This window comes from Dipodomys merriami, unplaced genomic scaffold (genome assembly GCF_024711535.1).
Source record: "Dipodomys merriami isolate MVZ:Mamm:240054 unplaced genomic scaffold, mDipMer1.0.p SCAF_59, whole genome shotgun sequence".
In the NCBI taxonomy this organism is placed as follows: Eukaryota; Metazoa; Chordata; class Mammalia; order Rodentia; family Heteromyidae; genus Dipodomys; species Dipodomys merriami.
Genome location: NW_027206168.1, coordinates 2,413,118 through 2,437,500, shown reverse-complemented (window position 1 = coordinate 2,437,500; position 24,383 = coordinate 2,413,118). Strand labels below are relative to the sequence as shown.

Here is a 24,383-nt window from a genome sequence, read left to right as displayed (position 1 = left end):
AATCCAGGCCACAAGATTTTCAGTAAGGCAGGAAGCACTTTGAGGCCATTTGAAGTTCAGGAAGAAGCGAAGGCCCCCAGAAAACTGGGGTGCTCTGGCTCCTGGATAGAAAGGCAGACTAGTTGGAGCCTGGGATTCACCCGAGTCAGGAGCGGGAGCTCTCCACATTGGAACCGCTGTAGCCGGGAAGATTCTAAAATGAAAAGAAAAACAACAACAACAAAAAACACCCAGACGAACCATTCATGGTTTTTAGTCCTCATCCACTCTTCTCCTCAACTGCAGCAATTTCCCTATTAACCCCTCATCCCTCTCCCTCCTGGGGCCCATCTATCTGCACTACATTTACCTAGTGGAGTGATATTAGAGGGTTTCTTCTCAAGCTCAAATGAAAGCACAATGGAGCGGAGGACGGAGGGGCTGGTGCAAAGTGTCCGGAGGAAGAGGGTCAAGGGCTCATGGATGGAGGCTGAAGACTAGAAAGGGAAACTCAGTATTTATTGGAACCTATCTCCCAGCCTTCAGCCAAAGCCACAGGGACCTGGGAGTGTGAGCCCCAGCCTCCCAGGCACATCTCACCTCCAGTTGCGCTCCTGGGCCTGTAAATTGCAAAGCCACTCTCCCTGGCTCTCGGACAGACTCTAGGAGGGAGGTCCACTCACTAGGACCCAGCCCAAGTGCTTCTGCCACATGATGATTCCTGCAGGTCACTATGGCTTCAGCAGTCCCATCCTCTACCAGGAGCCTAGCAGAAAGAAGAAGGAGGGAAAACTCCCACAGCAAATTCAAGCAGCCAATCTTCTGGACTCAACAGGCAAGCCTCCTCCCTCCCCATGATTTTCAGTCTTTAGCTCACTTTACATTCGTTCATAAAATATCAAGACATTTCCATGAGCCAGGAATTATGTCAATACAGACAGATTTAGATGTTCAACAAGTAAAACGGTTTAATGGGTAACCTACCTGATACTGGCCTGGCTGACAGATGCCTGCGTGGGGCAGGCAACGTCTTGCCCACTGCACCTTCCCTAGGATGGAAAGAGTGCTTAGAGAAGGCCTTTGGGTCCCATGATATCTGTTGGGCATGCTACATCTGGTGAACAATACCTGGAGGCAGACACTGGTACAATGAGCACACACCCACAGGATCTGAAGGCTGATGATAAAAACCACATGGCAAGAAGCAATGGCTTGGAATGGGGCTGGGCCACTCCACAGAAGTTCAGCCAGATAGATGTGGGGTAGGGGAGCACTAAGGAAAAAGAGAGAGATGGGTCAAGATGCAAACGTGGTAATTCTTAATTCTTAGGAGACCAACTCAGGAGGATCTTGAGTTAAAAGTCATCCTGGAATTAATAGTTTAGTCTCAAAAAAACAAGAATAGGCACAGGGATCCCGAAAGCAGGGTGAGTATAAGAGAACTCAGCAGGTCTGAAATGAGAACAGCAGTGAATCCTGGCTCTCTTGGAAGTCTCATGGCCTTTCCCTTGCCTCTGTTCTGCTTTTCTGTCTTTAACAGTCATCAGTTATTTTTCAGGCTTGAACACTGGGACATAAATCAAGAAAGAGGTATTTGCATTTTTGGACTAAAAATCCTTCAAGAGTTTAGAATGGGGCTCAGGATTGGCTCAGGCAATAGGGCACCTGCCTAGATAGAAGGAGGTCCAGTTACACCAAAGAAAAAGCCTAGGGCTGGGAAGGTGGCTCAGTGGTAGAGTGCTTGCCTTGTATGCCTGAGGTCCTGAGTTCGATTCCTCAGCACCACAAAAGCAAAAAGGAAAAAGCCGGAAGTGGCACTTTGGCTCAAGTGGTAGAGCACTAGCCTTGAGCTGAAGAGCTAAGGGACAGCGCCCAGGCCCAGAGTTAAGACCCCATGACCGGACCCAAAAAAAAAAAAAAAAAAAAAAGAAAACTCATTAAACTAAAAAAAGAACCTAGCCAGGCAAAACCCACCTTCTAATCCCAGCTAATCAGGAGTCTGAGACCTAAGGATTGCAGTTTGAAGCAAGCCTGAGCAGAAAAGTCCTTTTATCCATGAGACTCCATGTCCAATTAACCAGAAAAATAACAGAAAAAGCTGAAAGTGGTGCTGTGGCTCAAGTGGTAGAGTGCTAGCCTTGAACAAAAGAAGCTCAGGGACAGTGCCCAGGCCCTGAGTTCAAGCCTAGGACTGGCAAAAAAAAAAAAAGTGCTTGCCTATAATTCATGTCATATTATCCAGAAAGTTTCCCCCTCCTACCACCCCCCCACACACACTCCTCACCTTCTTGACTTGAACGCAGGGCCTGAGCACTGTCCCTGAGCTTCTTGTGCTCAAGGTAGCATTCTACCACTTGAACCATAGCCTAGTTCCTGCTTTTTCTGTTTATGTGGTACTGAGGAATGAAACCCAGGGCTTCATTCATGCTAGGCAAGGACTCTACCACTAAGCCACATTCTCAGTCTTTCATTCTTCTTGGGTGGCAGTCCTGGGGCTTGAACTCAGGGCCTGGGCACTGGTTCCTGAGTTTTTCTGCTCAAGACTAACACTCTATCACTTGATCCACAGCTCCACTTACGACTTTTTGGTAGTTAATTAGAAAAATCTCATGGACAGTCCTGTCCAGGCTGGCTTCAAAGCACAATCTTCAACCTTTGAGTAGCTAGGCATGAGCCACTAGTGCCAAGCTAGTAGTTTTTATTTGGGCCAGAGGAAATGCAGACTCTCAGTGGGATCGCAGAAGACTGTAGTTAATGGCAAATTTCCAGTAAGGGATATGGGTGTAAGGCTGCATAGTGTAGGGACTAGGTCATATACACTGACCTGATTGTGACTTCTGATGGAAAACTCAGGACCTGAATATAGGTGGATGATCGGACGCAACAGTAAACATTGTTGGATCTGCAAGTGGAATAGAGATGAGGAAGGAAAAGCAGTCAGATTGGAGTAGGAGCTGACACTTGGAAGTCATGACTGACAGGCGTGGCTAACTGCTCCAGCCCCGGTGCCATACTGGGTCTGGCTCTAGCAAAGCAAAGGGTAGAATGAGGAGAGGAGGACTGGTTTGCCACACCTCAGGAGGGTAGAAGGCACAAATGGCAGACTGACATGTCAAACATAACAGCAGAGAACGGTGCTCTCTCAACAGAGTGGGGGTGAGTGTTCAAAAGAAGCCATCACTAAAGAACAGCAGTATAGCCGACACAGGGTAGGTCTTCACCTGGAAACCCTTTTTTCCAGCTGGCTAAAGTGGACTTGGGCTCCTGGAAGGAGTCCTAGCGGGGGAGGCAAGTGTGGGTCTTCAATATATATGTCCAGGCGAGGGGGAAATTCACAGTCAGCAGTCTGTAAAGCTACCGTTAACTTCACACACCTTCTTATGGCCTCTTTGTTCCCTACAGATGGAGGGAGGGCAGCTAGTGGGATCCACCAAGACCACAAGATCCTATCATTCATTCAGTGTCATACCTTCCCCCCTGAATAAGGGGTCATTACCACTCGTCATCCAGACGGGAGCCAGAGGTGATTCACAGAGTGTCCGTGACAGAATCTCAGCTGAGAAAGACACCAAGGTATTGATGAACCTGAAAGGTAAGAATAATACATTAAGAACACAGTGTATAAAATGGAGAGGGTCAGCTCAAAGGTCAAAAAGGAAGCCACAGTGTCTGTCTGCTAGAATATCACATATAAAGTCCTAGAAAATCTAGAAACTCCTTGTTAAAAATAACAAGGTGTTAGCCAGGTGCTGGTGGCTCATGAGTAGCTATTCAGGAGGTTGGGATCTAAGGATCCTGGTTTGAAGCCACTGGCAGGAAAGTTTGCTGGAGGTGGAGCTGTGGCATAAGTGGTAGAGAGCTAGTCTTGAGAAAAAAAAGAGCCCCAGGACTGGCACCAAAAGAAAAGAAAAAGAAAATGGTATGATATGATGTAGACGTCTACAACAGTGTAGAAGCAGAGGCCCACCAGAGGCTTGCATGTCTGTACTTGTACTAAGAGCCACAGTTGCTCCATCTCTTGCAGCCTTCTGTATTGGCACTCAGGTACCCTCAAAACATAGGTTCTGCAGCCGGGCGCTGGTGGCTCACGCCTGTAATCCTAGCTACTCAGGAGGCTGAGATCTGAGGATCACGGTTCAAAGCCAGCCCGGGCAGGAGAGACCGTGAGACTCCTATCTCAAATAAACCACCAGAAAACCGGAAGTGGCACTGTAGCTCATGTGGTAGAGAGCTCGCCTTGAGCTGAAGAGCTGAGGGACAGTGCCCAGGCCCAGAGTTCAAGCCCCACGACCGGCCAAAAAAAAAAAACAACAACAAAAAAAACATAGGTTCTTACCATGGGTGCCATTGGTTCACATGTGTAATCTTAGCTACTCAAGAGGCTGAGATCTAGGGATCACTATTCAAGCCAGCCCAGGCAAGTAAGTCCATGAGACTCTTATCTCCAATTAACCATCAGAAAACTGGAAGTGGTGCTGTGTCTCAAGTGGTAGAGTGCTCACCTTGAGCTAAAGAGCTCAGGGACAGGGGCTGGGAAGGTGGCTCAGTGGTAGAGCACTTGCCTTGCATGTATGAGGCCCTGGGTTTGATTCCTCAGCACCACATAAGCAAAAAAAAAGCCAGAAGTGGTGCTGTGGCTCAAGTGGTAGAGCACTAGCCTTAAGCTGAAGAGCTGAGGGACAGCACCTAGGCCCAGAGTTCAGACCCCATGACAGGACCCAAAATATATATATATATAAAAATAAAAATAAAGAGCTCAGGGACAGTACCCAGACACAGACTTCAAGCCCCATGACTGAGAAAACAAAACAAAATAAAAACCCACAACCCCACCATAGGTTCTTGAAAACACTTCTGTTTTTGTTGTTGGTTGTAGGTCTTGAAGGCCCTGAGCCTCTTTTTGCTCAAGGCTAGCACTCTACCACTTGAGCCACAGCACTACTTCTGGTTTTTGAGTGGCTAATTGGAGATAAGACTCTCACTGGGACTTTTCTGCCCAGGCTGGCTTCGAACCATAATCCTCAAATCCTCAAAGCATCAGCCACCCGTGCCTGGCCAAAAAATACTTTCTTTCTGGTGGGGGCACTAGTGGCTCATGCCTGTAATCCTAGCTACTCAGGAGGCTGAGATATGAGGATCACAGTTCAAAGCCAGCCTGGGCAGGAAAGTCCATGAGACTCTTATCTCAGAAAACTGGAAGTGATGCTGTGGCTCAAGTAGTAGAGTGCTCACCTTCAGCTAAAGAGCGCAGAGATAGCGCCCAAGCCAACAAAAAAACAAAAACACAAAACAAAAAACCCACTTCCTTTGTAATAGAGATCCATTTCATAAAATTACAGACAATTCAATAGTACTGTTTTATGGAGTAAACATCTCTACAGCTTTTAAAATTTGTACTTGCAATCACCCCAAAAAGTTTACATGAAGAATATTACTGTTCCCACAGCCATCGGCCAGCTATAGCTTATATTTTTTTTGTTTTTTGTTTTTGGTCCAGTCGTGGGGCCTGAACTCTGGGCCTGGGTGCTGTCCCTCAGCTCTTCAGCTCAAGGCTAGTGCTCTACCACTTGAGCCACAGCACCACTTTCAGCTTTTTTCTTTTTGCTTATGTGGGGCTGAGGAATCGAACCCAGGGCCTTGTGCATGCAAGGCAAGCGCTCTACCACTGAGTCACCTTCCCAGCCCCTACCTTATACGTTCTTATGCTTCTCTACTTCCCTTTTCTAACACTTCTCCTTAATTGTGAGAATGCCTGCTGTGACCATTTCCAATGGCAATGTGTTAGGAGAACTCAGCACACAACACAACTTCCCTCTTGCACTGACCTCATTCCTACACCAGCAAAATCACATTAAAGAAACATACTATAGCCGGGCGCTGGTGGCTCACGCCTGTAATCCTAGCTACTCAGGAGGCTGAGATCTGAGGATCGCGGTTCAAAGCCAGCCCGGGCAGGAGAGACCGTGAGACTCCTATCTCCAATAAACCACCAGAAAACCGGAAGTGGTGCTGTAGCTCAAGTGGTAGAGCGCTCGCCTTGAGCTGAAGAGCTGAGGGACAGTGCCCAGGCCCAGAGTTCAAGCCCCACGACCGACAAAAAAAAAAAAAAAAAAAAAAGAAACATACTATAGCAGAGACTGTTCACCAAACCTGGCAGAGCAGGGGAAGAGAGCATGACCAAATTAATCAGAGGGGCTAGAGGACATTTACTTGTCACTGAACAGGTGGGTCAGCGAGGACTCAGGCAGCAACATGTTCTGGGAGCTCTCAAGCTCTAGAGTCCACTCATCTTGTACAGTGAGGCAGGACACGCAACCAGCCAACTCCAGAGGACGCTGAGACATGCAGGATGAGCCCTCTGCTTCAAATGCTGGTGTCTGGTCAGAAATGGGATGACTGCTTCAGAGTGTACCTGGGCCAGAGAGAGGCTCACAAAACTTCATTTCCCTGGAGCTCAGAGAAGGAAGGGCTCTCCACACAGGCTTCTAGCTCATATAAGTCTCTCAGGGAAATCAGCACTGGCATGCCCCCTCCAACTCCAACCCAAACACAGCTTTGTGGGGAAGGGCAGGCTCAGGGAGGGCACTCACAGAGGCACTAGGAGCCACGAGTCGGTATACTTGCCCCGGGTGTAAGAATTCAAACCAGCGGACTGAAGAGCCGAGGAAGATGAGAAGAATCTGTGAGGAAGGACAGTAGGGTGCTGGGTCCTAGCCCAGAGCTCTGGGCGTGGGAGGTCGGGTCCAAGGTTCCTAGAGTTCTAGTTTACCTTCTGTTCCTTGTTCTCATCTCTCAGAGCATCAGGAGGGCCCCATCGATTCCCCTCGTTCCTCTGAGTGCCCCCCAGCCAGCTTCCTGACACATGGAAACTGAGGGTGGGTTTGGGCACCTCTGAACTGGTTTCTTGTGGGACACAAAAATTCCGCTTCATGAGGGCTTCCTTGTGGGACAGCAGGAATAGCCGGCTCTGCCTTATGTGGGATCCCTCTGGGCAAAGGGGCTCTTTGTGAGGAGGTGCTGAGGGAGTAGGTGAATGAACAGTAGGTCTGGGCACAGGCAGGATCAGGGCATCATCCAGAAAGAGCTGGACATAGACTCTGTTGAGAGAAACAAGAACAAATCTCTTAGGGATGCAGGAACCATGTGACCTGGGGCCTTGTATTTCCCCACCTCTGTAAGGCCTTTCCGTCCCCACAGATTCAAGAAGACAGCCAGTACCCCAAGGAGCCTACCTGGCCTGCTGGTTCTGGATGAAGCCTGCCATATCCAGTTCCTTCCAGGAAGGGAAGTTGCTCCTGACATCCCTCTCTATGATCAGCTGGAACCTCTCGGCCCGCACCAGACAGCCTAGAGGAAGAAAATTCTTTATCTATCATGGCAAGAAAAAAGAACTGTGTGATGGAATGTGAGACAGACATCTTACAGAACGCATTACCCATCCCAGGCCAGAGCTGGGAATGAAAGGTCCTCCTGACCATCCCCTGCTCCCCAAAAAGGAGATACTTCCAAGGAGAAACATCCACACACACATGCAGTCTTGCCCTGGCCTCCTATGCTAAAAGGCCTCCATTGTACTTTTCTTTTTTTTTTTTTTTTTTGGTCGGTCGTGGGGCTTGAACTCTGGGCCTGGGCGCTGTCCCTCAGCTCTTCAGCTCAAGGCGAGCGCTCTACCACTTGAGCTACAGCGCCACTTCCAGTTTTCTGGTGGTTTATTGGAGATAGGAGTCTCACAGTCTCTCCTGCCCGGGCTGGCTTTGAACCGCGATCCTCAGATCTCAGCCTCCTGAGTAGCTAGGATTACAGGCGTGAGCCACCAGCGCCCGGCTTCCATTGTACTTTTCAACAAATCCCTGAAGCACTGGTTCTTAGGTCCTTTTTTTTTTTTTTTTTTTTTGGGGGGGGGGTCTGGTCGTGGGGCCTGTACTCAGGGCCTGGGTGCTGTCCCTCAGCTGTTCAGCTCAAGGCTAGCGCTCTACCACTTGAGCCACAGTGCCACTTCCGGCTTTTTTCTTTTTGCTTATGTGGTGCTGAGGAATCAAACCCAGGGCCTCATGCATGCAAGGCAAGCGCTCTACCACTGAGCCACCTTCCCAGCCCCCTTAGGTCCTTTTTCCTGTGTGTATGTGTGCTGGTAATCAGGGCTTTGGCACTGTCTCTTAGCCTTTTCACTCAATCTTAGTGCTTTGCCACTTAAGCTTCGCTCCACTTCTGAATTTTTGGTTGTTAATGTGAGATAAGAGTCTCACAGATGTTCTTGCTTGCGCTGGCTTTGAACTTAGATCTCAGCCTCCTGAGTAGCAAAGGATTATAGGCATGAGCCACCAGTACCCAGCCTGTTCTTAAATCTGACAAATTGTCTTCAATAAGATTTCCCTCTACAAATTCCAGTAAGTCAATTAAGAATACTGTTCTTAGAAATTACAAATGTAAAGTCAGGTGCCAGTGGCTTACGCCTGTAATCCTAGCTACTCAGGAGGCTGAGATCTGAGGATTGCGGTTCAAAGCCAGCCCAGGTAGGAAAGTCTGTGAGACTCTTATCTCCAATAAATCACTCAGAAAACTGGAAGTGGTGCTGTGCCTCAAGTGGTAGAGCGCTAGCCTTGAGCTGAAGAGCTGAGGGACAGCACCCAGGCCCAGAGTTCAAGCCCCACAACTGACAAAAAAAAAAAAAAAAAGAAAGAAAGAAAGAAAGATACAAATATAAGAAACAGAAGTTGTAGTCCTGGTGTGCATGTTAGGAGCTATGGCAAAGGAAATGAGAATAGAAGTAATTGTGGCTAGGGATCTGCTGGCTCCTTCTCCCTATTATACCAATCTCCAAAATTTCTCCTTAAAGTTACAAGAATAGCAAACCAGTTGTGTGCTGGTGGCTCACACCTATAATCCTAGCTGATCAGGAGGCTGAGTCCTGAAGATTGTAGTTCTGTAACTAGCCCAGGCAGGAAAGTCTGTGAGACTCAATTAACTACTAAAAAGCCAAAAGTGGAGCTGTGGCTCAAATGGTAGAGTGGTAGCCTTGAGCAAAAAAAGCTCAGGGAAAACAGTATGTAGGTCCTGAGTTCAAGCCCCAGGCCCAGAATCAAAAAGAAAAAAAGAAAAAAGAATAGCAAACCCCAGCAGATGCTTCCTCCTATCCCTCTGAACTTTGAGGACCTGTACCCTACCACTACTATCAGTAGAAAGATCTCTGAACTCTATACCTATAAGCTGTGGGTCAGTGACAGGTTGTGAATGCTTGGCCAGGAGCAGACAGGGCAGAGAACCACTTCGGTCCCGAAGGTGCAGACAACCTTTACGAGATGAAGCCACCAGAACTCCAAGTAAAACCTAGAGGAAGAAGAAAGATAAGTGTCAAATATTTATTAAACAACCATTGACCATTTATTATGTGCTTGGACAGGAATTAAGTATTAGTAGTCCAAAGTGAACAAAAAAAGATCTGTAAACTTATACTCAAGAGTTGAAGAGAGATGAAAAAAAATATACAAGTATTCACATGTTCAATAGTAAGAAATAAAGTATACAGCTGGACATGTTAATACATGCCTGTAATCCTAGCACTCAGGATGCAGAGATGGGAGAATTGCAAAGTTTGAGGCCAGCCTGAGCTACAGAGTTTCTGTGTAAATAAGTAAAAGGTATGTGCAAAAATTGTGGGCTAGGGGCTGGGAAGGTGGCTCAGTGGTAGAGTACTTGCCTTGCATGCATGAGGCCCTGGGTTTGATTCCCCAGCACCACATAAGCAAAAAGAAAAAAGGTGAAAGTGGTGCTGTGGCTCAAGTGGTAGAGTGCTAGCCTTGAGCTGAAGAGCTGAGGGACAGCACCCAGGCCCAGAGTTCAGGCCCCACAACCGGACCCCCCCTCAAAAAAAAAAAAAATTGGGGGCTAATGGAAGAGACCATTCAGGACCTCACAGGATGTAACAGAAGTCTGCTTTTATGTGCATTTAAAGAAACTTGAAGCTGGGCACTGGTGCCTATAATCCTAACTACTCAGGAGGCTGAGATCTGAGGATCACAGTTCAAAGCTAGCCTGGGCAGAAAAATCTGTGAGACTCTTAGCTCCAATAAACCACCAGAAAACCGGAAGTGGTGCTGTAGCTCAAGTGGTAGAGCACTTGCCTTGAGCTGTAGAGCTGAGGGACAGCGCCCAGGCCCAGAGTTCATGCCCCACGACAGACAAAAACAAAAACAAAAAACTAAAATAAGGGCTGGGAATGTGGCTTAGTGGCAGAGTGCTTGCCTAGCATGCATGAAGCCCTAGGTTCAATTCCTCAGTACAACAGACACAGGAAACGAGGTAGAGTGGTAGCCTTGAGCAAAAGAAGCTCAGGGACAGTGCCTAGGCCCTGAGTTCAAGCCCCAGGAGTGGCCAACAAAAAAACAAAAAATAAAACCCAAAAACAAAAACAAAAAATTAAAGCCAAAGAACTAAAATGAGTAATGTAAACTAAGGAAGAGGCAACGACGATGGTGAAAAGACAAAGTCCCCTGAGCTTCTGGAACCCCTTACCTGGGCAGGGTCAAAGGTACAGGGGCGCAGACTGAGCCAAGACCAGGCCAGGCAGCGGTTGAGTTGGCAGCTGGGTAGGTAGGCAGCATCCCGCAGGGGCACAAGTGCCTTTGGATCAAAGGAGGCCCAAGCCCTGCGCTCTGCTTCCTCTCTGAGGGTGGCCAGAGTGGGGAAAGAGCAGGGAGTCTGCAGCCGAGCATACTGTCAGGCAGAAGAGAGAAGCAGAATCACTGTGCTTCCTGTGCCCAGGTGACCTCCAGGCATTAGCTCTGCTACCCACTTTTCCCACATCTTCATACTTCCTGGAGGGGGCAGTCATGAGGCTCTTCCAGAATCTCACTGTGTGCATTCCGAATGTGGCTACCTGGCGGAGGAAGCTGGAGGGAGGGCTCCAGGAGCTGCAGTCCCAGGCTGGGGTTCCCAGGAGAAGAACGCTGCAGGAACTGGTGGTGCCTCAGCATGTGGGGACACAGCCTTGGTCAGGGAAGAAAGCACAGTGACTTCCTCCGAAGACGTAGTCCCTTCCAGATTCCCACCCCGTCCCCACTCCACACCCATATCCCTCCTCACTTGCAGGCCAGTTCCTCCAGCGTCTTGGTAATCCATAGATAAAGGGGAAGTCCTAAATGATTTTCCCACACTAGCTGTGTATATAAGGAGGCCCCATGAACTTGGAGGGATGACTGAGTCTCAGGCTTCTGGCGAGAAAAGCCCCGGAGCAGAACAGCACCACGGAGGCAGGGAGCTAGCACTGGCCTGGCTGTGCCTCCACCCACTGACTGGAGAAGGTGAACATCTTGGAGCTGAGGAAGGCAGAAAAGCAGCAGTGAAAGCCCAACTCAGTGACTCACACACAGGTAGCTAGAGTTGCCACTGATTAGGTTCCAGGAGAAAGAAACACAAGTTCCTCTACACTGGCTATGTTCTTTCAGACCATGCCTCACTTCCCACCAGGACCTGTACCTTTAGTCCAGTGTCAGTGGCTCATACCTATAATACTAGTTACTCAGAAGGCTGAGATCTAAAGATCAGAGTTCAAAGCCAGCCTGAGCAGAAAAATGTGTGAGACTCTTATCTCCAATAAACCAGCAAAAAGACAGAACCTAGTGTTCAAGTGCTAGAGCACTTGAGCAAAAAAGCCTAAGGGAGAGCACCCAGCCTTGAGTTTAAGCCCTAGCTAGTACTATATGCCCATCCTTCCCCTCCCCACAACAAAGAGCCTGTACCCTGTGAGTCATCCATCATGTCCCATGAAGCCATCTGTCTTTCTAGGACTTGGTGGTTTCTGGATACGGCTTAGACTTGTTAACAGGCTGCCTGGGATCATTCTTGGTCCTATGCCTGTATGTTCACCATCCCTCCCCTCACCCAGTCAGGAAGCTGTAAAGTTACTGCTCTGGGCTTCACCTCTGCCCATAGGGCCCAAGACTAGGCTCTTGTTCAAATTATTCTGGGGTGGGCTGGGAATGTGGCTTAGAGGTAGGGTGCTTGCCTAGCATGCATGAAGCCCTGAATTGGATTCCCCAGTACCACATAAACAGAAAAAAAGTTGGAAGTGGGCTGGTGGTTCAAGTGGTACAGTGCTAGCCTTGAGCAAAAGAAGCTCAGGCCGAAAGCCCCAGGACTGATTTTTGTTGTTGTTGTTGTTGGTCGTGGGGCATGAACTCTGGGCCTGGGTGCTATCCCTCAGCTCTTCAGCTTAAGGCTAGTACTCTACTAGTTGAGCCACAGTGCCATTTCGGCCTTTTCTGTTTATAGGCACTGAAAAATCGAACTCATGCATGCGAGGCAAGCATTCTACCACTGAGCCACCTTCCCAGCCCCTGTTTTTTGTTTTAAATGGTAATGGGGTTTGAACTCATTGCTAGGCCAGCTCTCTACTACTTGAGCCATACTCCTAGTCTTTCTAAACCATTCTAAAGCATTCCCTCTACCACACATTTATTATTTGTGTATATTTGCTATAGAGTCCCACCTAGCTTCAAAATAAAACCAGTCTGTGAAGGTAAGAGAAGCTATAATCTCTCACCTACCTCCAAATGAACCCCTGGTCGCATCACCCGCCTGAGGCCGTGGAACTGCTGGTATGCAAGGCAGAGTACTAACTGTCCGTCCAGCTCATAGAGACCAGCTGCTTCATTCAACACACCAGTGACTATTCCCTGAAAATTGGCCAGAGATTGAGTTAGCCATCATCGCCTTCCTCTTTGGACACTCATGAGCTTTAGATTGCTTTCTTGTGCTCACCGCATAATGTAAGATTTTGGATTCCCGAACAAGACCTTTATGTTCCTTCTTGTCTGGGGATTTGCTGCGCATGGGACATGGATTGAGGTCAGCCTCTGGGAAGGGTCCTTCCAGCTCCAGCGTCTGTACATTTTCTGGTTTCAGCAGCATCAGATGAGAGGAAGGACTGGTTGTCCAAATATAGTAACAGTGACCACGGATCTTGGATGCCCGAAGTCCTGTCAGCACATAGGCCTCACCAGGCCGAAGGACTTGGTACCACACCAGCTGGGCAGGGATCTGGTTGTATAGAGGAAGGCAACATGGTACATGAAACACTCCCCATACTGGCTCCTGTCAGAGACCCTTTTCTCTTTTCTCATATATAATATATATTCAGGGCTGGGAAGGTGGCTCAGTGGTAGAGCGCTTGCCTTGCATGCCTGAGGCCCTGGGTTCGATTCCTCAGCACCACATAAGCAAAAAGAAAAAAGCTGGAAATGGCGCTGTGGCTCAAGTGCTAGAGCGCTAGCCTTGAGCTGAAGAGCTGAGGGACAGCGCCCAGGCCCAGAGTTCAGGCCTCACGACCGGACCCCCCCCCCAAAAAAAAAATATATATATATATATATTCAACAATTCACCCTTAATGGCCTGCTCTTCACAAGTCTTCCCTTCTCATCTTCTTCTGTTTGCCAATTAAATTTTTTTTTGCCAGTCTTGGGGGCTTGACTCTGTCCCTGAGCCTCTCTGTGCTCCAGCCAAAGTGCCACTTCTAGTTTTCTGGTGGTTAACTGGAGATAAGTCTCATGGACTATCCTGCCTAGACTGGCACGATCCTCAGATCTCAGCCACCTGAATAGCTAGGATTATAGGTGTGAGCCACTGGCCCCTGGCTGAGAAAATGTCCTTTTCAACACTTTCCCTCTCCTACCTCATCACATACAAACCACATTCATTTATATCATCAATGTGTATTGGGCAAATATGTATCTAGTATTGGGACAGATGTTCAAGAAGTACAATAAGGGACTGGGAATATGGCTCAGTGGCAGAGCGCTTGCCTTGCATGCATGAGGCCCTGGGTTCGATTCCTCAGCACCACATAAGCAAAAAGAAAAAAAAAGCCAGAAGTGGCGCTGTGGCTCAAGTGGTAGAACGCTAGCCTTGAGCTGAAGAGCTGAGGGACAGTGCCTAGGCCAAGAGTTCAGGCCCCACGACCGGACCCAAAAAAAAAAAAAGAAGTACAATAAAGCTGATACTGGTGGCTCATGTCTATAATCCTAGCTACTGAGAAGGATGAGGTCTGAGGATCACAGTTCTAAGCCTGCTCGGGCGGAAAGTCTGTGAGACTCTTATCTCCAATTAGCCAGCAAAAAGCTGGAAATAGGATTGTGGCTCAAATAGAATGCTAGCCTTGAGCAGTACCCAAGCCCTGAATTCATGCCCTAGGATTGGCAAAAGAAAAAAAGAAAGAAAGAAAGAGATGGGAAGGTGGCTCAGTGGTAGAGCGCTTGCCTTGCATGCATGAGGCTCTGGGTTTGATTCCTCAGCACCACATAAGCAGAAAAAGCTGGAAGTGGTGCTCTGGCTCAAGTGGTAGAGCGCTAGCCTTGAGCTGAAGAGCTGAGGGACAGCGCCCAGGCCCAGAGGTCAGGCTCCACGACTGGCAAAAAAAAAAAAAAAAAAGAAAAGAAAAGAAAAGAAAAGAAAGGGGGGGGGAGAGAGAAAGAAAGGAAGGAAGGTAGCTAAGTACAGAAAAAGAAGGTTCAGATGGGCTAGGAATATAGCTTAATGGTAGAGCTCTTGCTAGCATGCATGAGGTCCTGGGTTCAATTCCTCAGTACCACATAAACAGAAAAAGGTGGAAGTGGTGCTGTGGCTCAAAGTGGTAAGAATGTTAGCCTTGATCAAAAAGAAGCTCAGGGACAGTGCCCAGGCCCTGAGTTCAGGGCTCAGGACTGGCAAAAGAAAAAAAAAAAAAAAAGAATGCCTAGTGAGTGAAGAACTTGAACAGGGCCCTGAAGGTTCATTTTCCTTATCCAAAATAATTGCAATCAGAAATGTTTCAGATTTTGGATTTCTTTCAGACTCTGGAATATTCACATATATATTATGAGCTGTCCTATAGACAGAATCAACTCTAAACATGAAATTCATACACACCTTATACACATAACATGAAAGTAATTTTATAGATTTTTAGTGTGCCTGTAAAGTTAGGTATAGACTTGGGTACCACTTCTGGCATCCTAACAGCATTGAAAATGTTTTGTATTTCAGTTTATATGCTTTGACTAAAAGGAATGGAAAAAGGAGGAGGATCCAAAGAGGAAGCAACCCAGAAACACGCAGTTTTATGAGCAAATGTGGTAGCACTGCCCAGTACTTGGGAGGCAGAGGCAGAAGGATTAGTAATTTGAGGCCTGACTGTGCTACATATATAGGCATAAAGACTATTTTTTGCTTCTATATACAAACAACATGGCCTTCAATCTTCCCTCACTGCTTCTAGAAAGCAGTCCTCCACTGGGGGCCGGTGGCTCACGGCTGTAATCCTAGCTACTAAGGAGGCTAATATCTGAGGATCAAGGTTCAAAGCCAGCCCGGGCAGGAAGATTCATGAGTGAGACTTTTTTTTTTTGGTTGGTTGTGGGGCCTGAACTCTGGGCCTGGGCTCTGTCCCTCAGCTCTTCAACTCAAGGCTAGCACTCTACCACTTGAGCCACAGCACCACTTCTGGCTTTTTCTGTTTATGTGGTGCTGAGGAGTCAAACCCAGGGCCACATGCATGGAAGGTAAGCACTCTATCACTGAGCCACCTTCCCAGCAGCCCACGTCTCCCCTACCCTGCCCCATTCCCCCCTCTCTCCCCCCTGCCCCCAAAGAGTTCTAACACCCTTTCCATACCTGTGTGCCTCTCACTTGACCTCACCTGCACGATGATGGACACCTGGCTGACAGTTTGGTTGATGGCTGCGGACATTTCGCCAAGAGACAGGATGAAATATGCTTTCTTTTTACTTCTCACCAGAGCACTCAATTGAACCAGTTTCCCAGCCAGGTTTGGCTTCACAACTTTGAACTTGCTTCTAAGGAAGCCAGAGGAAAGGAAGTCTTTATTCTGGGGTTTTTTCCCCCTTAGAAATGTCTTCTCTTGTACTTGAAGTGTCCAAAAGTACTATTCTAAAAATCTTTAAATCCTTTTTTTTGCCCAGTCCTGGGGCTTGAATGCTTCTTTTGCACAAGGCTAGTGCTCTACCACTTGAGCCACAGTATCACTTCTGGTTTTTCTGAGTACATTATTGGAAATAAGAGTCTCTCAGACTTTCCTTCCCAGGCTAGCTTCGAACAGCAACTCTCAGATCTCAGCCTCCTGAGTAGCTACTGTTATAGGCATGAGCCACCAGTGACTGGCAAGACTACTTAGTATTCAGCAGCCCCCTACTATTTCCTTGACTTGATATACCAGTAGCTCATGCCTATAATCCTAGCTAATCAGGGGGCTGAGATCTGAGGATCACGGTTTGAAGCCAGCCAGGGCAGAAAAGTCCGTGAGACTCTTATCTCCAATTAACCACTCAAAAATGGGAAATAGAACTGTGGCTCAAAGTGGTACAGAGCTCAGGCTCTGAGTTCAAGCCCTGTGACCTACCCCCAAATAAAAGAAAAAACAAAAAAGAAACATTCCGTATACAACTATCAAAAACCTTCCTTGGAGGGGAGTTAGTTGTGGAGGTGAGAGGGAAGGGATGGTAGGGAGAAAACAAAGGAGGCAACAATGCTCAATAAGAAATGTACTCATTACCTTGCTCATGTAACTGTAACCCCTCTGAACAGCATTTTTACAATAAAAAATGTACAAACAACAACAACAACAAAACCTTCTATCAGATGTCCATTGGCTCACCTGGCTCACCTATAATCTTAGTTATTTAGGAGGCTGAAATCTGAGAATTGGGGTTGAAAGCAGCCTGTGCAGGAATGTCAATGACATTCTTATCTCCAATCAACCACTAAAAACCTCCCAAACAACCAGAAAATAAATGAGCCATTTGGGCCTGCACATACACACACACACAGACACGTTCTCCATTTAACCACTATTTTTTCCAAGTTTTAGTGTTCCTTGATTCCCTGGAAAGAAAGCATTACCTGTGTCTGAGCAGGCAGGATGCCATCTCTGGATACAGGACAGGGATAGGTGTGAGAGGGCCAGGGGTAATAGTCAAAGGGAACACTGGCACTGGGGCATCCCAGAGCTCCAAGTGCCCTCTCCCTGAGGAACTCCATTTGGCAGGAGGGAGGTAACTCCAACTGGGGAACAGGAAGAGATGCCCCAACCAAGAAAGGTCTAGATCTATGAGCTAGAAAAAACCAAGAACACAGGTTAATCAGGACCCCAGACTCCAACCTACAGGTTTTCTACATTTGTTCCCTCAGAGACTTAGCAGCCTCCATGCTTCCTAGACACCATTCCTGTTAGGGGCCTGAGGTGATTGACTGCTCACCTCACAGTCCAGGATTCCAGTGTTATCTCTCACATAGAGGCTTCCATTCCTGCATTCTGGTTCCAAGTCCCCTGACAAGTCTGTTAGTGTCCCTAAAACTAACAGCCGCTCCCGGTGTAGTGGGCTCCCATTTGGCTCAGCACCTTGGGCCCAGTGCTGGTATGCACTACTGCTCCAGGACAGGTGGCTGCAGCACGGGAGTCGCTGGTGGGTCCTGAGGTTCTGTACTGAGACGAAGCTGGAAAGAGAACAGACATCTCACAAAGTCAGTCCAAACCTAGGAGGATGCTCTCAACTCTGACATATCCCCAAGAGCTCAAAAAAGGATTGAATGGGATCATGGAATAAGAAACAAGGGTTTTTTTTGTTGTGTGTGTGTGTGCTGTTCCTAGGACTTGAACTCAAGGCCTGGGTGCTATCACTGAGCTTTTTTTGCTCAAGGCTAGTACTCTAACACTTGAGCCACAGCTGCATTTCCAGCTTTTTGGTGGATGTTGATAAGAGTCTTGCAAGCTGGGCACCAGTGGCTCACGCCTGTAATCCTAGCTACTCAGGAGGGTGAGGGCTGAAGATTGTAGTTCAAAGCCAGCCTGGGCAGGGAAGTCTGTGAGACAGAAAAAACCAGAAGTGGTGCTGGGGCTCAAGTAGAAGAGTGCTATCCTTGAGCTGAAAAGCTCAGGGACAGCGCCCAGGCCCAGAGTTCAAGCCCTTTGACCAACCAAAAAAAGGAGTGGGAGCAAGGGCCTACAAAAATGAGGATGGTGCCTAAGTCTAGAGGTTGATCAGGACTTAGGAAACTTGACTTCAATTGACTTAGAAGAACTTTAGGAAAGAGAAGATTTGCAGGAGGTATGTTTAGTCCACCTTGTTCTTCACTTACTCTTCTTACTTCCCTTGTTCTAGATATGGTTCTTCCTTCTTCTTTTTTTTTTTTTTTGGCCAGTCCTAGGGCTTGAACCCAGGGCCTGGGCACTGTTCCTGAGCTGCTTTTGCTCAAGGCTAGCACTTGACCAGTTGAGCCACAACACTACTTCCAGCATTTTCTGTTTATGTGGTACTGAGGAATCCAACCCAAGGCTTCATGCATGCTAGGCAAGCACTCTACCACTAAGCCACATTCCCAGCCACCGCGCCCCTCCTTTTTTTTGTCAGTCATGGGGCTTGAACTCTGGGCCTGGGCACTGTCCCTGTGCTTTTCAGCTCAAGACCAGCACTCTTCTACTTGAGTCCCAGCACCACTTCTGGTTTTTTCTGGTGGCTAATTGGAGAGAAGAGTCTCACAGACTTTCCTGCCCAGGCTGGCTTTGAACTGCAATCCTCAGCCCTCAGCCTCCTGAGTAGTTAGGATTACAGGCATGAGCCTTTGGCTCCTAGATTGCTCCCATTCTTATTCCACTTCAGTCAAGCAAAAATAAACTCATCTCCTGCCAAGCACCAGTGGCTCAACCCTGTTATCCTAGCTACTCAGCTCTTCAGCTCAAAGCTAGCACTCTACCACTTAAGCCACAGCGCCACTTCCAGTTTCTGGTTTATTGGAGATAAGAGTCTCATGGACTTTCCTGACTAGGCTGACTTCAAACCACAATCTCAGCCTCCTGTATAGCTAGGATTACAGGTGTGAGCCACTAAGCGCCCGGCTTGGTTCTTCCTCCTTAATACCAAATTTATCCTCCTGGCCAAAGCCCACCTCTCCTTACCTGTAGCTGAGGGGCAGTGTAGAGCCCTGGCTCCTCCCCTGGGACAACCAGGTTGTCTTCACACAATCAAGTACCAACTGAGTCAACTGGACGTTAGGCTGCTGGCCAGCTGGACAAAGAGTCTCTTGGATGAAGGTCTGGGCAGCCTCAAGCCAAGCTTCTTCCTGAGAAAAGTAGATCTAATTAAAACATCTTTAAGACTACTATTGTGACCATCAAGCAATCTTTTAGGGAATAGGAAAAAAATTCAGATGGTATGCAAATGACCATCAAGTGTTTACACACACAAATTGACTAAAAGATGGTATAGGAGAGCAATGTTGTAACTCCTCTGAACAACTAATGAACTGTTTAACAAAATGAGTAACAGGAAGCAGCAATATGTATGGGAGGGAAAGGTAATGGAAGGAGAGAGCACACAAATGGAGGAAGGAAAGGTGAGCAAATGAAGTCATTATATTCATTATGTATTATGTAAAAATTGAATTACCTAACTTAAGTGTAGGGTGGGGAGGGGAAAACGGGAGAATGATGGAAGGGGTGGCATTGATGAAGATGCACTGTATTCATAACCTGACATGGAACTGGTTTCTTTTTTTGTGCTGGTCGTGGGGCCTGAACTCTGGGTCTGGGCACTGTCCCTCAGCTCTTCAGCTCAAGGCTAGCGCTCTACCACTGGAGCCACAGCGCCACTTCCGGCTTTTTCTGTTTATGTGGTGCTGAGGAATTAAACCCAGGGCCTCATGCTTGCAAGGCATGCACTCTACCGCTGAGCCACCTTCCCAGCCCCGGAATTGTAACTTTTTTGTATAACTACTTAATAACAAAATAAATTAAGAGGAACTTGAAAAGACCGTAAAAGTCAGTCCAGCCAGGCACTGGTGGCTCACACCTATAATCCTAGCTACTCAGGAGGCTGAAATCTGTGGTTCTCGGTTCAAAGCCATGAGACTCTCATCTCCAATAAACTATCAGAAAACTGGAAGTGGTGCTGTGGCTCAAGTGGTAGAGTGCTAGCCTTGAGTTGAAGAGCTGAGGGCCAGTGCCCAGGCCAGAGTTCAAGCCCCACGACTGACCAAAAAAAAAAAAAGTCAGTCCAGGGTTGGGATGTTCTTGAGTGCTTGCCTAGCTTGTGTTATGCTTTAGGTTTGATCCCTAGCTCTGAGGGGAAAAAAAATCTGAGTTAAACACATAATTGCTTTTGTTTGTTGTTTTTTAATCTTTTACAACAGTACTGGGGTTTGAGTAACTTGCTAGGCAGGAACTTTTCCTCTTAAGTCATGCCTCGTCCTTTTCACTCTAGTAATTTTTAAGATAAGATCATGCTTTTTACCCAGACCAATCCAGATGGCAATTTTCAAATTTAGGCTTCCTGACATAGCTGACATGATAGACATGCACCACTACACTTAGCTTTTTCCTGTTCAGATGGGGTCTTGTGAACTTTTTTTTTTTTTGCCTAAGCTCACCTCAAACATGACCCTCCCATTTCCAGCTTCCTAAGTAGCTAGAACTAACAGATCTCCTGTAGTGGGCCATCAACAAATCTACTTGAGCATTTTAAGGGTTAATGCAGATTTGTCAGAAAAGCAGCAAGATCAAAGTTAAATAAGAACTGTTCCTGATCTGAAAGGTGCTACACTGTTATTCACATGCCTCACTAGGACACTAATTACTATGTTTAAGGATATCCCACCATACATGGAGTCTGGCTCTAAGGTGGGTGAGTTAAAGCCTAGTGTAGTGGTCCATTTCTATAAACCCAGCACTGGGAGGCTGAAGCAAGAGCATCATGAGTTCAAGGTTTGCCTCGGTTACATGGGGTACCCTTCCCCTAAACAAATACATAAAGCCAGCAAGCTGAAAAGTTTGAATGGGAAAACTCATCCTTTCAAAATTATTTTAAATTATCTGGGTATGGTGGTACAAATCTGTAATCCCAGCTATTCCACGGGGGGGGGGGGGGGGGGGGGGGGGGGGGGGGAGGATTGTGAATTCAAGGCAAGCCCAAGCAAAAAAGTAGTAAGATCCTGTCTCACAAACAAAATAAAAACAAAAGAGCTGGGAGCATAGCTGAAGTGGCAGAGTACTTGTCTATCATGTGTATAGTCCTAGGTTTTACCTCTAGTGATAAACATATACACTCTCTCGCGCTCTCTCCTTTAAATTATTTATAAAGAATAGTACTTACTAGATGTGTGTTGGTGGTTCATACCTGCAATCCTATCTACTCTCAGGAGGCTGAGATCTGAGGACCAGGGTTAGAAGCCAGCCTAGGCAGAAAAGTCCATGAGACTCTCATCATCAATTAATTACCAAAAGAAAAAAAAAAAGTCAGGTAGAGCTGTAGTTCAATTGGAACAGCATCAGCACTGAGTGAAAAATCAAAAGGGGACACACACAGGGACACACACACACAGGGACACACACACACACAGGGACACACACACACACAGGGACACACACACACACAGGGACACACACACACAGGGACACACACACACACAGGGACACACACACACACAGGGACACACACACACACAGGGACACACACACACAGGGACACACACACACACAGGGACACACACACACACACAGAGTAGTACAGGGGCTGGGAAGGTGACACACACACACACACACACACAGAGTAGTACAGGGGCTGGGAAGGTGACACACACACACGCACGCACACACACACACACACAGAGTAGTACAGGGGCTGGGAAGTGGCTCAGTGGTAGAGTGCTTGCCTTGCATGCATGAGGCCCTGGGTTTGATTCCTCTGCACCACATAAACAGAAAAAAAAAGCCGGAAATGGCACTATGGCTCAAATGCTAGAGTGTTAGCCTTGAGCTGAAAAGCTGAGGGACATCAAGCAGGCCCAGAGTTCAGGCCCCATGACCAACAAAAAACAAACAAACAAGCAAACACACACACACACACACACACACACACACACAAAACCCAGTAGTACATATTATTACCTTATAATTTAAGAGTGCCTATTGGTGGAAAATATATTTTAAAAAAAGACATAGGCAGAGTATAATTTTTAATCATTTTCTTTTAGGAATATGCGTGAGTTTTCATAAACTATTTGTATACAAGATGTAATCCCACTAGATTTGTTCCCTGTTCTTTTAGTTAAAATGTGGAGCTCCTAAGGAATACAGGGACCATATAGATTGTACATACATAGTTAGACCAGGTTGTCCTATTCCCACTGTATATAACCCTCACTGCACCTCTGCCAGAAACTCTCATTCAAGGTCAGAATTTTGGACACTAGATCAGATTATCATCCTCAGTTGTCCCACCAATATTATTAAAGCTCATATTCATACTTTTCTTCTCTCCATCCTTTTAGGTTCCTACTCTGTTGTCCTATCCATTACTTGGCACACTGAATACCACTATTTCTAAAAGTAATACCAAAGTAATTCAAAGTAGTTAAAAGAGAATTCAATGTTTTGTTTGGTTTTTGTGGTGGTAGTATTTTGTTTGTTTTTGGCCAATCCTGGGGCTTGAACTCAGGACCTGGACACTGTCCCTGGACTACTTTTGCTCAAGGCCAAAACACTCTACCACTTGAACCACAGCACCACTTCTGGCCTTTTCTGTTTATGTGACACTGAGGAATTGAACCCAGGGCTTCATGAATGCTAGGCAAGCACTCTACCATTAGACCACATTCCCAGCCTGGTTTTTTTTTTTTTTTTTTTTTGGTTGTTTTTGTTTTTCTCAAGGCAGCACACTATCTCTTGAGCCACAGTCCCTTTTCCGCGTGGTTAGTGGTTCAATGGAAATAGAGTCTCATGGGACTTTCCTGTCTGAGATGGCTTTGAACCGCGATTCTCAGTCTGGTAAGTCTCCTGAGTAACTAGGATTACAGGTGCAAACCACTGATACCCAGCTTGTTAGTATTTTAGTCGATGGTGGTGGGGATCAAATTCAGGGCCTTGAACATCAGTAGCAAGTGCTGTAGTACTTGCTGGTGGTTCATCGGACAGTCCCGTGGTCTTGCCTACCCAAGCTGTTCCTCCAGGAAAACACAGCCTCGTCGTTAACCTGTTCCTGGTGTCTCACTAGCGGAACCCTAATCAAACCGTGGAGACTGACTTAAAGGCGCGCAATGGGAGCCTCAGGAGGAAGGGAAGGGAAAAAAACAATAAGCGAGGTAAGGGCGAACCGCCTCCCAGGCCCCTTCCCAAACCCCGGCCGTGACCCAGAAGCCAGAGACACGAAGTGAAAGGAACATGAAAAGAAAATCTGAGACCAGGAAAAAAAAAAAAAAAAAAGGGACAAGGGCCGGAGAACAGCACTCACGGAGCCAGGAGCTGGAGGCCTACAGGCCGCCATGGTGCGCCGAAGCCCCACCCACGGAGCGCGCGCGGGCCGGGCGCGAGGGCCGACGGGAGCACCGCCGCGTGACGTCATCACGGCGCGCGCTTTTTTTTCCCCCTGTTTGCCGCCTTTGGGATCCCCGTTGTGAGCGTGCATCTTCTTTGCTCTGTTCGCTGGGAGCTCCTGGATAACGTTAAGAGTTTATCTGTTCCTGTATGTGTTGGTCCTGGGGCTGGAATTCAGGGCCTGTGCTCTGCCCCTGAGCTTTTTTACACCAGGAGGTAAAGAATCCTCGTGGACGTTACTACCCGAGCTGGTTTCGAACCGCGATTCTCAGAGCGGGGCCTCCTGAGTAGCTAGGATGACCAGCGTGAGCCACCAGCGCCTGTGCTGCTTTATCTGTTTGTTTACACTAGGGTTTGAACTTGGGACCTAACACTTGCAAAACCTCCTGAGTTACGTCTGTCGCTCTCTCGTTGTCTTCCGAACCGTGTTTGTTGAACTGAATGGGATTTTTTTTTTTCCGGTCGTAGGAGCTGTCCCTCAGCTCTTCAGCTCAAGGCTAGTGCTCTACCACTTGAACCACAGCACCACTTCCGGCTTTCTGGTGGTTAATTGGAGATTAGCGTCTCACAGACTTTCCTGCCCAGGCTGGCTTTGAACCATGATACTCAGATCTCAGCCTCCTGAGTAGTTAGGATTACAGGCGTGAGCCACCGGCGCCCAGCTTCTTAATGAAAATTTGTGGATCGTTTATGAAAACTTTTGCTCTTCCTAATCCAGTCTACCAGACTCTTAACCCACAGCCCATTAAGCAGTGGAGTAAACAATTCATCCAACCATGTGCCAGGCACTGCTTCAGGTTCTAGGTATGTGAAGTGACCAAGACATAGAAACCCCTGCTCAGCCAGGCGCCAGTGGCTCACGCCTGTAATCCTAGCTACTCAGAAGGCTGAGATCTGAGGATCTCGGTTCAAAGGCAGCTAGGGCAGGAAAAGTCCGGGAGACTTTAATCTCCAATAAACCATTCAGAAAACCGAAAGTGGCGCTGTGGCTCAAGTGGTGGTGCGCTTGGCTTGAGCTGAAGAGCTGAGGGACAGTGGCCAGGCCCAGAGT

At 47.5% G+C, this 24,383-nt stretch overlaps 1 protein-coding gene across 3 annotated transcripts in view; it reads right to left on the bottom strand.

Moving 5' to 3' along the window:
• The window catches only part of Ctc1 (CST telomere replication complex component 1), a 23,598-nt gene extending 304 nt beyond the window's left edge, over positions 1-23,294 (bottom strand). The window contains exons 1-23 of one of the 3 annotated variants that reach the window (XM_070001438.1): positions 23,250-23,294; positions 18,923-19,086; positions 17,226-17,463; positions 16,870-17,081; positions 15,650-15,806; positions 12,739-13,017; positions 12,525-12,653; positions 11,062-11,294; positions 10,791-10,965; positions 10,492-10,692; positions 9,180-9,306; positions 7,212-7,326; positions 6,749-7,076; positions 6,570-6,659; positions 6,190-6,356; positions 3,476-3,564; positions 3,201-3,375; positions 2,804-2,881; positions 1,108-1,252; positions 964-1,028; positions 580-745; positions 350-476; positions 1-193 (exon numbers count right to left, since the gene is read on the bottom strand). The exon at positions 1-193 is cut by the window's left edge and continues 304 nt beyond it. In XM_070001438.1, the coding sequence (XP_069857539.1) occupies positions 57-193; positions 350-476; positions 580-745; positions 964-1,028; positions 1,108-1,252; positions 2,804-2,881; positions 3,201-3,375; positions 3,476-3,564; positions 6,190-6,356; positions 6,570-6,659; positions 6,749-7,076; positions 7,212-7,326; positions 9,180-9,306; positions 10,492-10,692; positions 10,791-10,965; positions 11,062-11,294; positions 12,525-12,653; positions 12,739-13,017; positions 15,650-15,806; positions 16,870-17,081; positions 17,226-17,463; positions 18,923-19,086; positions 23,250-23,282 (3,630 nt within the window). In that variant the 5' untranslated portion in view covers positions 23,283-23,294 and the 3' untranslated portion in view covers positions 1-56. Of the gene's footprint in view, positions 194-349; positions 477-579; positions 746-963; positions 1,029-1,107; positions 1,253-2,803; positions 2,882-3,200; positions 3,376-3,475; positions 3,565-6,189; positions 6,357-6,569; positions 6,660-6,748; positions 7,077-7,211; positions 7,327-9,179; positions 9,307-10,491; positions 10,693-10,790; positions 10,966-11,061; positions 11,295-12,524; positions 12,654-12,738; positions 13,018-15,649; positions 15,807-16,869; positions 17,082-17,225; positions 17,464-18,922; positions 19,087-21,113; positions 21,146-23,249 lie in introns of those variants that run through there. The other 2 variants (XM_070001439.1, XM_070001440.1) reach the window with 2 other exon arrangements.
• Positions 23,295-24,383: the final 1,089 nt, after the last annotated feature.